Consider the following 14872-nt stretch of genomic DNA (forward strand, 5'->3'; position numbering starts at 1 on the left):
CTTTGAGTTATAACTTTGTACACCCTCTTATTGCTCCGATCACAGCCACAAATTTTGGTGGGGATGTCTATAAGTTTTACACATCTTGAAACAGAAATATTGTCCCATTCCCGCCTCAAAAGCAGCTCAAGTTACATTGGGTTTGATGATGATCATTGGTGTACAACATTTTTAGAGCTCTCACCAAATACTCTATAGGATTGAAGCCTGGACTCACGAGTACTTTATTTAACAAGTAATTCTGTTACTTCCAAGATTGTTGACACCCAAAAGAAGCGCATTACTCTGAAAGTAACTATCTCGTTACGAATTAACATTTGTATTGAAGCTGACCCCCAAACATTCTTTTAAAGATCCACATGATAAAATAAATAGAAGGCGACGCGTACACCAACCAGAGGAGGCGGGCAACCCTTCTTAGCTTGGCCAATCATGAAACCTTGCAAAAGAACACTTAGCCAAGACACTCCATATCCATTTTGTCTTTGGGTTTCAAACCACTTGAAGAGCTCCTTCTCCATTTGTGGGTCTTGTTCAAGGACCTATTTTTCTTATCTCCAGGAATTGTCTATTGGAAATATAATTTTACGAATAAAAAAAACAAAATTAAGCACGCTTTTACCATAGATTCTGTGCTCACACTTGGCATTTTGAATTTATTGTTCCTGTATAAGCCACCCCCCGGTGCTGCCTACCATTTGCTGCTGGTGACACACAAACAAATATGCGCATATAAACAGAATCCCTAAATTCAGCATTGTAATTTATAGTTGTAAGTACATCTTAGGTGCAAGTATATTCAGTAGGGGTAGTATCTACATGAGGACAAATTCAGCAACCTCTGTGCTTGAGATGGTGCCACACAGTTGTATTTTGTCAGTAATTTTAAACATGCTGAGACAAAGTTGGAACAATCAGTGATTAGAGGACGTTGTAGTTCACAATCTGCTACTTAAGACGTAATGTAATAACGCACCATGACAGTTCAGGTACAATTTTTTTACAGAGAAAAGTAAAAAGTTACAGAAACGCATTACAAAGGAACATAAAGGGTCCCAACCCTGCCTATGACCCTAATGAGGATGAGCCAATGGAAAATGAAGGAATGAATAAGGAAACATATCTGCCATCAGAACAATAACATTCTACTTATTAAGATAACTATTTTTCTCAATTTACTATGTTTTTTTATTTAATGTATAATATTTTTTATTTTGTAAATTTGTGTTACATATAGTTTTCAAGAAAGCTACTCATTAATTTTTCTAAAAAACAATTGAGAACTGCAATAGTATTGTGATGCCCCTAGATGTGATCGATGATGCACTCAGTTGCTGATTAAGTCTCGACGCCAATTTAATAACAAAATAACAAGCTATACAAACATTCACACAAAAGCTACTGTTGGTCGCAACTCACACCAATGTTGTGCACCGTCAGTCTGACCTCAAAGCACAGTACTTAAAAGCATGAAACCTCTGCATTTGTCGCCTCCAACCCTCCCACGCGACATGTTCTTTCTTAAAGGGACCGGCTGTGGGTTTTTGAACTGGGCACTGCAGCGAGTACAGTAAAGCCATGCGGCGACTGCGGAGAAGGCTTTGATGCTAAGTCCTCAGTTTGGCCTTATGCTAGGTCCTTAGCTTGGCCTTATTTGGCCGTACCTCTTGCCATGATCTTTGATTTTTGCATTTCGGAGATGGAATAAGAGCTTGCTCTGTCCACTCCACGCATCGGCCCGGTATTGCAGTACCTCCGGGAACGGTGCATTCGCAATGATCGCAGCAAGGCTTTAGGGCTAGGACCTTAGCTTGGCCATTTGGCTGAGAGTAAGTGTCCCAGTTCCTAGGCTTTGTAGCGTATTATGAACTGACCGATAACGGATAATGGATAATGAATAACGAAGATAGAACAATAACCCTTAAAAACCCCAAAAACCCCCATGCGTGAACACAAACAACAGCAATAAAAGTAGCAGACATTACATTATGTATAATTTGAAACAGCATAAACAATGTTGACAACATTAGCAAACGTAGGCTGCTCGGCTGGTTGCTCAATACTATTGTCTGTTAGGCAGCTAGCTTGGTCATGTGAATAATAATTGGGAGTAAGTCCTAGGCACTGCAGTACAAATTGATTTTTTTTATACACACTGTACCTATTAAGAAGGGGTATTTCAATTCATCCTGTTTTGCAGTGGGCAACGACCATCTTGGACATCGAACGCTCATTCCCAGTTTGCATTCGCAAGTCGTTTCGAGTAGGCGAGATGGTGACAGTAGGCAAAAACTGGGATGGAACGCCTGATAGACGATTATGCTTCAGGTACCTTTGTATGTTTAATTTACCGACTGGTCCAAAAAATATAGAAATAGCATATTTGAAATGGTTCAACCTAGAAAAACCATGCTGCATTTTTCAACAGAGTGGATGAGGTGAACTGGTGCCACTGGAATCAAAACCTGGCAATAATAAACGAGGACCCGGGCAAGAATGAGACCTGTCAGGCTAACGGCCTTCAACAGAGTGTCAGGGGCTTGCGGAGGGGTGAGGATCTTATCATGCATTGCAAATATTAATACACAAAGAAATGCTGACATTTGAGTCTGATTGAAGGTCAGTTTTTGACATAAAAATCTAAAAAAAATAATCTTTTATTTTCACTGTGATAAAAGTTAGAATTTAAAGAAGCTCTAGGGAATTAGAAACTTTGTTACCCTCTTCCACAATCTTCTGCCTTAAAGTCATGATCGCAGCCTCACTCAGCTCATTCATGAGGCACGTGCAAGAATGTGCATTTCTTAGACGTGCTCGAATAAACTCTTTTTTTTTTTAATGTTTTTGGGGGTTCGGTTTGGCGTTCTACCAGAAGCAGACCCTTTTTTACTTTCACAATGTTTTTGCTACACTGAGAAAAAAAAACGTGTGGGGGCGAGCATGACGTCACTCTACAGAACCAGGTCCATCCCACATCTCTCAAACTGTGTTGTGCCTCGAACGGCTCTGATAAAAGTAAGATAAAAGCAGGCTCAGATAGGAAAATAAAGCATAAGGGCTCTTTGAAATCAGTTGGGCATTGTTAACACATACTTACACTTACGCATACAGAGAAAATGTTTAACTTTTAGATTTTTAAAGACACCTCAACAGACGTGCCCCACCTTTAAGTAGTTGGACTGAAAGTAACAAGTACACTTAACATATAGCAAGCACATGAAATACATTTGGTTAGCATGTTGGTTGGTTGGTTGGTTGAATCTCTCAACAACTATGGTCTTAGGGCAAAGACAGCCTGGTGGCGCATATCTCTCTCCAGACCAACATGTTTTTCCACCCGGTCTCGAACTGGGGACATTTCGCGTGTTAGGCAATTGTGCTAACTATGTTAATAGGATTTTAACTGCACATTGATTAAATACAAGTTTGTTAAAAGAACAATGTACACATAATTTAAAAAGTAATGATAATTAAAACATATCTAAATTTGATAATATGACCATATTATATATTTTAAACAAATTTATAATATATTATTTAATAATACACTCATTAAAAAAAATATAACAACAATAATAATCAAATAATAGCAGTTATTATTTTACTCTTGAAATAACAGTGGGGTGTTGTTGTGAGGGTGAAACAGAGTTCCCGAATGTTTGATCTTACATTACACAGTCCAGCGGTGGAAAGTATACAGCAAACACAAAGACCACAGTTAACTCTCCCGGTACATAGCTAGAAACTCCATATCGAGTGAGCATTGTGTATCAATGGTTCCGCTATTATTGTAGCGCGTAGTCTCCAACCCCTGTTTTTACCGGAGTCTTCGTCTCGTTCGAGCCGGTGATGTAATGCGGCGTCGGGAAAGCCAAGACTCCGTGATGGCAAAAAAAAGTAAAGCCTGTCTGCAATCATACCTCTCTAGGTTTGTTTTTTGGGTAGGGGTTTACTCCCCACATGAAGATCAGAATTAGAGAGCAATTGACAAACAAACAAACAAACAATTGAATTGTAATTCTAAAAAAAATGACTTCTTCACTGCTCAACAGTTTACGGACATTCTGTTGTGTCTATTTCAAGCGACCACAACACTTTGGTAAAATGGATAAGGCGTTTCAACAACAAAAGTGTATTTTGCCTAGAATGCACTGATCAAAATTAGAAAACACTTTCGGGGGCCTCCCACTTAATGGTGCTTATCTAGCACATAGTGCTAATTTCTTTGATCATCCGTCAACCCCTATTTAACTGGCATCCTTTTTAAGAAGGTAGGCTGGTGTACAGTGACTGACAGCCTCCGGCAGCAGGTTGTGAAGATGAAAACGAAAGGGATGACCCTATTAGCCATAGCAAGACAAGTTGATTGTAACAAATCTGTGATTTCAAGAACATTTACAAAACTACAAACTCATTCAAGTCGCCCAAGAAGGCTGGTGGTCCATGGGAGACAAATGCAAGAGAGGAGAGGTCACTGTGGAGGATGGCAATGGGTAATGATGAAGTCATTCACAGCAGAGGCCTGTATACTTCTTACTAATTGCTGACTGTTGTAACCTTCAAAAATGTTTTACATGCCAAGGTCATAATTTTGATCAGTATTTTCTCTAATTTTGCTCAGTGCATTTTCTGAAAAATACATTTTTTGTGTGAAATGCCTTTTGACGTTTTCTGGAAAAAGTAATTTGGTACCATGATATAAACACAACAAAATGCCATTTCACAGTGGAACAGAGAAAATGGTATTATATCGAAATCATTCAATTTTTTTGCAAATTTTAATCTCCATTGTATATATACAATGTGTGTTGCCTTCCTTATCAGGCTTATATAATCTTTTAATTTTGTGCTGATCCAATTATATGTTGTTGTTTTTTTTGGTCCAATTGGGCTCTTTTGGCATTTTGGGTTTCCAACCCCTGCCTTAACAGAATCTGGAATCGTTGCTTACTCATCTCCAACTGTTCTTGTCATTTTTTGAGGGAGTAATTTTATGTCTGGTACACAAAGAGCAAAGCAAGTCAATTGTCTGTCTCTTCTCCTCCAGACCGCTGGTCCACGGTGGTCCCACGGGTGGTGGAGTTGAGCCGGGGTCCACGATCTCGCGATCTTGTGATCGAAATGGAGCCTCTGACACACAGACATTGACGGCAGAGGGAAGTATAATATCCAGCGCAACCAGAGCCGCATAAAAGAGAATACTCTTAAAAGTGCATTAATTAGGATACAGGCGTAGTTTGGGCATGGACAGGGCAAATGCGTCCCCACCAATATCAAGCAATCATTGCTTTGTCCTCTCAAATATTATGTGATCACTGAAAAAACATAAGCCATGTCCCCCACAAAGGCAGAGACCAAACCTATGCCATTGATATGTGACATTTTCCTTTTACACGTGGGGCATTGCAGCACCTGATGATGTCATAGAATTGTAATCCTTCCTAGAATATTATCAATTTTGCATCTACAGATAACAAGTTAAATGGAACCTTATCAGATTTTTATCCTAAATTTGAGGAGAAGTTTTTTCCCCAGAATTGATGGTCTAGGCTTAATGTCAGTCCGAAGTCTTGCATTTTTGTGCTTTGACAAACTATTACTGTCACGTTTATTTAAAGGAAAAACTTGAGTGCCAACATTTTGGTGATACAGTAATCCCTTTTTTTTAATGGGGGTTTCCAAAGAGAACCCATGATAAGCAAAATCCGTGAAGTAACTTTAATTTTCTGTACAATTATATTACATTTTAATACTCTATTATACACTAAAACCGAGGAAATAAAATGTTTACAGGCTTAAGCATACGTTTAAAAAGTAAAAGTATAGTAATAACGTTTTTTCCATGTTCAAAAAATTATTTTTACAAATAACTTTTAAATAATAATAAGCGGGAAGATTGTTTAACCAATTGGAATACATGCTGAAATCCATAAAGTAGTAAAACTGTGAAAACTAAACCAAATGATAGCGAGGGATTACAATAATTTTGATTTTAACCTTCAAGGTGTGCTGTTCTTAATTTGTCTAAATTAGATGGGTGGTCAGTTGTGGTATTATTTAACATTCATTTAGGTTGAACTAAGAAGAGAGTAGACTTAAAGGGACAGTGTGTATGATTTGACCACTAGGTGTGGCTGTATTGTGTAGTGCAACCAAAAACGAAAGCTAAAAGGCACAAGGGAGAATACAACAGAGACTCAAAGTGACCAAACCGCAACATTTTTTTTGCTCTTTTTTTTTGCTCAACCTTTCACAAGATTTTTAGTTTTTTGAGCATACCCATAGAAGCAAAATGGGGGACAATCATGTCAACTCCCTCTCCAGGTGAGTCTCATGTTACAGTATGTTAGTCGAATGCAAATTTCTCAATCTATGAGGATTTTTAAAAAAGCATATTTATATGGTAATTCGTGTATTCTCGCTTCTTCTTCAAACTAATATTGCTTTTTCTTTGATGAAAGATTTTTTTTTAACCATATGGAGGCGCTAAATAATGCACACTGTCCCTCCAACCAATGTGAGACCACCCACTCGATTGTAACTGCTCTACTTAGTAGAATAGGAGATAATTTGCATGATACAATCATGTAAGAAGATATTGCCCAATTTAAAACAATTACAGAATTTGTTAGGATTTTTATTACATGAATGTTAAAGTTATTACATTCAGTTTTATTCTGATTTATGACTGAAGTGTATGTCTCATGAAATTTATAGGCAATTTCTGGAAATTGTTACACGTTACAGAAGTACATGAGATTTTTTTCCATTTTACTCTAGAACTTAATCGGCTTCAAATACCGTGTTCCTGTAAATGGGTCCTACAGAATATCGATGACTGTATCATTGCTCTAACGGTCTAATTATTGCTTTAAAACTTTTTACTATCAACCTCAGAAGGAAGACGAAGTATTTATGGGCATTTAGTTTACAATTTTTTATTTTTTTATTATGCTGTATTTGAGTGACCTCATCATAATAAGAGTGTGACCGCAGTGTGTCAATGCTGCTTTCTGTAAAATATTCATGGAATTGTTTTGTAGTCTGAAGCTTGCACTGCCAGTTTAGGTGGGCGGCTTTCTGTATATTGGACCTGAACAATGCTCTGTGCTTATCCCTGATGTAATTTTTATTGTTGCAAAACACGTGTATTGTTCTGCAAGAAATAGGCACAATGAGCAAGGTTAAAGTGGTCGAGCAGGGCGTGTGGTGGTTTATCTTTGAATTTCCTGTTATTACAGTAAAAAAAAATTACATTTGCATAATGAACTTGGATGCCTTAGGGTCTTTTTGTTTATTTTTCACTCCATTTGGTTCCCTGCATCTTGTTTTGGGCTTCCTGTGTTTGTATATGTACCTCAACTTTTGAGTTATTACACTTTTAAACAATATGTGTAGATCTGCAGCTTTACAGGTCACTGGGTATAGTTCACTATGTTTTAAAGTTTCAATACTTTTAGTATTTTCATTAAACAAAGATTAATAAATGGAGAAGTTTGTTGTCTAACTTGTAATTGTATCATTCTTCTCGGGTAGTCAGACCTTAATCTCCACCTGAGTCCGTTTCTTTCTGAAATACAGTTAATGACAAATAAAGTAATGTTGAATTCTTGGTCCGGTCTTTCTGCTGATTGCTGGCCTAAAAATTATCTGAATCATGTGGTGTTCATTATATTTGTCCACAATGAATACTTATTAAATGATTCCTAATTGTCTGTCTGCTTCCTTTCATTGTTGTCCCCCTGCTCCAAGATCTGTGCATTCATATTTAAGCATTTAACCAATCAAATTTCAGCCATTACTTGCTGCCACGGTCAGAAATCTACCCGGAGGCCTTCAACCACCAGCTTTAGAAGGCGTAACGATAATTCAGCAGTTTTACAAACCATGATTGGTAATGGAAGAATCACAACAAAAAGCTGAAATAAAAATATCCCCTTGTCTGTTGCCTCTGTGGATTGTATTTTTTCAGCCCTAAATTAAATGAAAATTTATAATCTATGGTTATGGAAAATAACTTATTGATAAGATGAAATGTACGGAGAATCTGTACAACAGAGTAATTGAAATCTTCTCCAGGAAAGAAACAAGAACTATTTTTGTGCACAAGTCAATATTATTTTTGGTGAATAAAACGTGGCAACATTCTTAAATGATGCAATTGTATTAGTTTATTACAGTATTGATGCTTCTTTATGTGTGTCAGCTGTCCCTGTCGTAAATATTTTATAACCTTAAAAAAGTTATTGGGGGCTGGACCGATTCAGATGTAGCGCGACTGAAGGCCAAGGTGAGAAATGCACAGCAATTGACTCATTTGGGTAAGATATTTCGCAAAAAGAAGGATGTTTGTCATTCTCCCTACCTCCAAGGCAGAGTAAAACAAAGTACTTAGTGACAACATGGAGTTAATTTTAATAGATAGTTGTATAAATAATATCCTTTTGGAATACTTCCAAAAAATAAATACATTCATACAATGACTCCTCTTGCCATTTATATAAGTTTCCCTGTTCTCGGGTTTTCTGCCATCCAGAACCCTTAAAACATGGACAAACAGGTTAAACACAACTGTCTGCAGGTGGCAGTAGAAGTCTGTTGTAACATCTATGCTTACTGGCTGAAATGAACATGTTGAAATCAGTAGCCCAGTGCCATTTTTTCCCGTTTTCCGTATTAGTAAATAACCTCATCACCATACTGACAAATTATTCATAATAGCATGCACATCCTTTAACTGCATTTCAAGCAAATTATTGTTGACCTCGTTAACACACTTGGCCAGTGGTTACCAGTTTTATGCCTTCCTAATGAAAGCACTATGCTGTGCTCCAGTGCCTTTCACCTTATATTATTGCTCCTTACTTTTTCCCCTGCTTAAACAAAATGCTAGAAAAGTGAGTGGCACTTAAATAACAAGAAGCACAAACTTAGTCCCTCCCTTCTTTCTTAGGTCGGCAGTGTTGAAGGACATGTGGGGAATCTCTTGCCACCTCCGTAGAGAAGAGGCTAATCCTCTTTGGCCCAACTTTAACTGGGCCACTAATCCTGCAGGTTTATCTAAGCGGCAAGCACCTAGTGCTGCTGACAAGTTGGCCTGCCCTCGTCTCTTAAGTAGGCCAGGCCTCTGTCCTGCAAGTTTCACTGTCAGCAACTCTGAAGATGATACAGGAAATGTGTGCAGTTGACATTACCAATGCATCTTGACTATGAGGTTAGACCACAAGATGGCAACCCAAAAATTTGAAAGAGCCATATAGGACCCAAAAAAAAATAATTGTCTGGAGCTGCGAAAAATTAAATGCCTCTAGAAACCTTACTTAAAGAGGTATGGGATCCGCCAGACTGTACTTGCCAGAGACACAACACAGGAAGTGGTGAATCGTGATATAAGACTTATAATGAATGCAACACATGATGCATGTAATTATATTCGCTATATCAGCGTACAATAAAAATGACTAATACTTAATTTCACTGGTCCCCAACTTTTTCTGTACCAAGGTTAAATGTCTGACAATATTTATGCGACCTGGCCCAATAATAACTTTAACAACATGGTATCGTGACTAACAATAGTGTGATGAAGACATAATATTTAATGTCTTTATGCATGTCGTCTGTATCTCTAGCAGTCTGGTGGAAAGTATCTGTCCCTCTTCCCTCCTGATACGGGTTCATTTCCTGTTGCATTCATTTTTTGCAATTGAAATCAGTGATACATTTTGACTCATCAAAAGCGCTTTGGGAGGTTTTCATTGACTTGAAAAGTGCTATATAAATGCAGACCATTTACCATTTCCCATCAATGCACAAATATGGTACTTGTTTATATTTATTGCAACCCTTGCCCTTAGTGTTGTTTTGATTATACAGGGAGTGCAGAATTATTAGGCAAATGAGTATTTTGACCACATCATCCTCTTTATGCATGTTGTCTTACTCCAAGCTGTATAGGCTCGAAAGCCTACTACCAATTAAGCATATCAGGTGATGTGCATCTCTGTAATGAGAAGGGGTGTGGTCTAATGACATCAACACCCTATATCAGGTGTGCATAATTATTAGGCAACTTCCTTTCCTTTGGCAAAATGGGTCAGAAGAGGGACTTGACAGGCTCTGAAAAGTCAAAAATAGTGAGATATCTTGCAGAGGGATGCAGCACTCTTAAAATTGCCAAGCTTCTGAAGCGTGATCATCGAACAATCAAGCGTTACATTCAAAATAGTCAACAGGGTCGCAAGAAGCGTGTAGAAAAACCAAGGCGCAAAATAACTGCCCGTGAACTGAGAAAAGTCAAGCGTACAGCTGCCAAGATGCCACTTGCCACCAGTTTTGCCATATTTCAGAGCTGCAACATCACTGGAGTGCCCAAAAGCACATGGTGTGCAATACTCAGAGACATGGCCAAGGTAAGAAAGGCTGAAAAACGACCACCACTGAACAAGACACACAAGCTGAAACGTCAAGACTGGGCCAAGAAAAATCTCAAGACGGATTTTTCTAAGGTTTTATGGACTGATGAAATGAGAGTGAGTCTTGATGGGCCAGATGGATGGGCCCGTGGCTGGATCGGTAAAGGGCAGAAAGCTCCAGTCCGCCTCAGACGCCAGCAAGGTGGAGGTGGGGTACTGGTATGGGCTGGTATCATCAAAGATGAGCTTGTGGGGCCTTTTCGGGTTGAGGATGGACTCAAGCTCAACTCCCAGTCCTACTGCCAGTTTCTGGAAGACACCTTCTTCAAGCAGTGGTACAGGAAGAAGTCCGCATCCTTCAAGAAAAACATGATTTTCATGCCGGACAACGCTCCATCACACGCATCCAAGTACTCCACAGCGTGGCTGGCAAGAAAGGGTCTAAAAGAAAAAAAACTAATGACATGGCCTCCTTGTTCACCTGATCTGAACCCCATAGAGAACCTGTGGTCCCTCATCAAATGTGAGATTTACAAGGAGGGAAAACAGTACACCTCTCTGAACAGTGTCTGGGAGGCTGTGGTTGCTGCTGCACGCAATGTTGATCGTAAACAGATCAAAGCACTGACAGAATCCATGGATGGCAGGCTTTTGAGTGTCCTTGCAAAGAAAGGTGGCTATATTGGTCACTGATTTGTTTTTGTTTTGTTTTTGAATGTCAGAAATGTATATTTGTGAATGTTGAGCTGTTATATTGGTTTCCCTGATGAAAATAAATAATTGAAATGGGTATACATTTGTTTTTTTGTTAAGTTGCCTAATAATTATGCACAGTAATAGTCACCTGCACACACATATATCCTCCTAAAATAGCTAAAACTAAAAAAAGCCCCACTCCAACTTCCAAAATATTCAGCTTTGATATTAATGAGACTTTTGGGTTCATTAAGAACATGGTTGTTGTTCAATAATAAAATTCATCCTCAAAAATACAACTTGCCTAATAATTCTGCACTCCCTGTATGTGCCTCAAAGTCCTTTGTGCTTTCTATACAAAAAAATACAACAAAAGATACATTTTCAGGGGTGCACCTTATAATCCGCTGCACTTTATAGTGTAGCAAATAGGGTAGTTAAACTTGAAGTTAAAGGCTCACTACCATAAATTCTAGACTCCAGGGCACCTGATTAAAAACTTCATACTCAAATTTTAAGAATGAAACTAGATTTTGTTTCTGTACAATCTGTGCTAGATTTTAAGCTGCAGACTCAAATAGCAATAAATGACGCTGTTATTAGTTGTGTTGTTTTCCTTTCTGACCTGAGTTGTTTAGGTCACGTGTTTTCAGATCGTAAGAAAAGGTGAATGAAGGCTACATCGCGTAAAATGTGAGCTCTATACTTCTTGATGACAGCAATAATCATACTGTGGAGAATAGTGCCAGAGTTCAACACAGATGGGTATTTTTGTGTTGTTGTCATTGGAGGTTGCCGCGGTAATAGACAGAATTGTGTTCACTTGTTATCGTTCCTCGAGGATTAAAGAAAACTCCCGTGACCTGACATTGACACAGATTGTACGGAAAGAGAAGTGTAGTGGTCAGTTTGGATGTATAAATTGAGGACTTGGTTTGTAGTTGAAAAAGTTGAAATATCTTGAGGATGTTGTGAATATTAAATTAATTACTGTGAAATCTTCCCTTTTGTTCCTGTTTTGTATTAAATAATCAATGTTGGCAAAAACAAGGACTAAATCCTCGCAAAGGGCATCATAAATGTTTCCAGATGTCACAATGGTGTTTTGTAATACAGCAAAAAAAGCAGCTTGCCGTTGTCCTCGCCGGCACCACAAAAAAAAAAAAAAAAGGGAATAGGTAGAACTGCATTTAAAGCCACAGTGTTTAAAATTTGGCAAAATAGTAGTGGCTTGTAGTTCGGAATTCATGGTAGTAGGTTGCCGAATCTGTGCTAGGATTCTTCCAAATAATTTATGACCAGAAATTTAAGCTCTAACCTAAAGAAGGAGACACCTCCCAAAGCGGCTCAAGGTTTAATTTTCCCTTTGCTGAAATAATTGCATGAAATACTTCCCGTGATCCCAAGTGAAATATTACACCAAGGTGCGGTATTTCTAAATTGAATGAGCAATCACTGTGAGCCATGGGAGAGTCTTAGACATATTGCTTGCGTGGCCCACGAGTTGACCTTTTGCTTGATCCGGGACGGAAGGAGGTCACTGAAGCCAAAATGATTCAGGGTGTCTGAAGTGACAGGCGAGGACGCAGAGGCAGCCCGCTGCCGGGCCCCCATCGGGCCCCCGTCGCCGGTCCTCATGATTTATTGTTAAATTGCCAGCGAGTCAATGTGGCGTGCAGGTGAATGAGTTTTGCTAATAAGAGAAGAATTTCTGCTCCACGGAGCTCTTTTTCTGTCTGAGCGAACGTGCACGAAATCCGTGTGCAGTCTCCCATCGTTGCACGCTCGGCTGAAGGAAGCGGCCTCATCAGTCTGTGGCTTTTCGGATGTTTGACGTGGGTGGAGAGCTTGTGAGGGATGAAACAAAAGACAGGAGAACATTCTAAACAGTTCTTCAAGGTGTTGTTTAAAATGTACCCCAGGTGTAACATTTAGAGTCAATGGAAAAATGGAGCATACAATTTTCTCTCTTTTGTCAAGGGGGATATGTTTCATGACCATCCGACCAAAGTAACTGTCTTTTATAGTTGAGATCAGGGGTGGGGAGCTGTTCAATTTTCTTTTTACTGGTGAACACATCCACATGCAGAAATCAACATGTTTTTCAAATTGGTTTGGTTGAATCACAATTTAAGCATTTCATAAAACTATCAAACTTATTATGTAATATATACATTTAATTTTCAATAGGCCACATGGTCCTTTTGAAAGTTAAGTATTTTTTTCACTTGCTTTCAAACCAAAAAGGTCATGGCTGTTGTTCAAGGGTCATTAAACGACCGATCCTTGCTCTGGTTGCAAATGTCACATAACTGAACTCAGAAAAGAGATTAGTCGCTAGCTGAGCCCTGAGCAACCGTGATGTAATGTTGTTTGCTTCAGGAAGTTGAAAAAAATAATAATAATTCAATACAATATATCCTTGATTTCTTTGTTGTCCTTTTTTTACTCAAATGGAGAGGACAACTTGAAGGGTTGCAGTTCGCTTGCTTTTAAGATAACTGCATGCGCTATATAAAATTGCATGCAAAGAGACTTAAGTTGTCCCGGCTTCAGTGCTTCGAACCCTGTCACCAACGAAATGAGTATGCCCTCGGTCTTATTGTAATCATTTAAGATGGGCTAAAAACAAAACGTTGTGTCCCTCATTTGCTCTTAAAGCGTTTAAAATACAATTAGCAGCACCCAAAGGTGAAGAAGGTCATGTGAGGAGCACAGGATTGCCAAAGCCGACATATGGTGATGTGGCTCCTTACATGCTTGTGTTCAGCAGGATACAGCTAGCAACAGACGTTTTGGAGGGGCTGTGAGGGAAAAAGTCTTTTATTTTGGTTTTGTTTTCTCAATTCGTTAATACAGAGTTAATTTAATACATCAATAAACATTTTAAATAAGAACACATTTTAAATGAAATTCAACTTCGGTTGTCAAAAATTTAATATTTTCAACATTAGGATTGCAATGGGCAGCACAGTGACTGAGTGGTTAGCATGTCCGTGGTACAGTTCTGAGGTCAATGGATCAAATCCAGCTACCAACCTTCCTGTGCAGAGTTTGCATGTTGCCCCCGTGCTTGCGTGGGTTTCCTCTGGGCACTCAGGTTTCCTCCCATATTCCAAAAACATGTATGTCGGGTTAATTGGCCAGTCTAAATTGTCCCTAGGTGTGAATGGATGGATGGTTTACAATGGATCATAATATAAATCAAATAGAATCTATGGTTAAAAACATGTTGGTGTCCCATGTATTGGTAAAACACTTATCAGTTGCAATAGTTTAGAAAGGACAGAATGTTGCCATTTTGATCAGCCCCTTTTTAGAAAATAAAATGTCCCTGGTGTTCTTTTTATTTATTTATTTTCAGATTGAAAGTCTATTCTGCTTGTTTTTCATATTGGACACCTACAAATGAGATTCCATTGGATGCCAGTTTGTTATTCTATTCCTCATCGGCGTTTCGTTGCTTTTACTTTTATGCAATGATTTTAATCATTGTTGCCATGGGCCAATAACGTTTCTGTTGACATCGTTTTAATTTTTTTAAATAAAGTACTGCATTTTTCAAAACATAAATCGCTTAGAATTACATGTCACTCCAGCCACAAAATGCATAATCAAGAAGGAAAAAAAACATATAAGTTACTCTGAAGTATAAGTCACATTTTGGGGGGAAAATTATTCGATAAAATCCAACACAGTAAACATATACTGGTATACACTGTCTGAAATAACGTCTTCCCGGATGCCCGTGCATCTTACAT

The 14872-nt window shown here is 38.5% G+C and overlaps 1 protein-coding gene and 1 pseudogene across 1 annotated transcript in view; both read left to right on the forward strand.

Annotated features, from left to right (window-relative positions):
* Positions 1-7507, forward strand: part of trpv4 (transient receptor potential cation channel, subfamily V, member 4) — a 28207-nt gene extending 20700 nt beyond the window's left edge. The window contains exons 14-16 of the mRNA XM_088335042.1: positions 2201-2328; positions 2429-2550; positions 5048-7507. Of these exons, the coding sequence (XP_088191168.1) occupies positions 2201-2328; positions 2429-2550; positions 5048-5148 (351 nt within the window). The 3' untranslated portion in view covers positions 5149-7507. The remainder of the gene's footprint in view (positions 1-2200; positions 2329-2428; positions 2551-5047) is intronic.
* Positions 1640-1775, forward strand: LOC148365535 (U2 spliceosomal RNA; annotated as a pseudogene).
* Positions 7508-14872: the final 7365 nt, after the last annotated feature.

This window comes from Urocampus carinirostris, chromosome 5 (genome assembly GCF_059441175.1).
Source record: "Urocampus carinirostris isolate Australia breed hairy pipefish chromosome 5, RoL_Ucar_1.0, whole genome shotgun sequence".
NCBI classification, from domain to species: Eukaryota; Metazoa; Chordata; class Actinopteri; order Syngnathiformes; family Syngnathidae; genus Urocampus; species Urocampus carinirostris.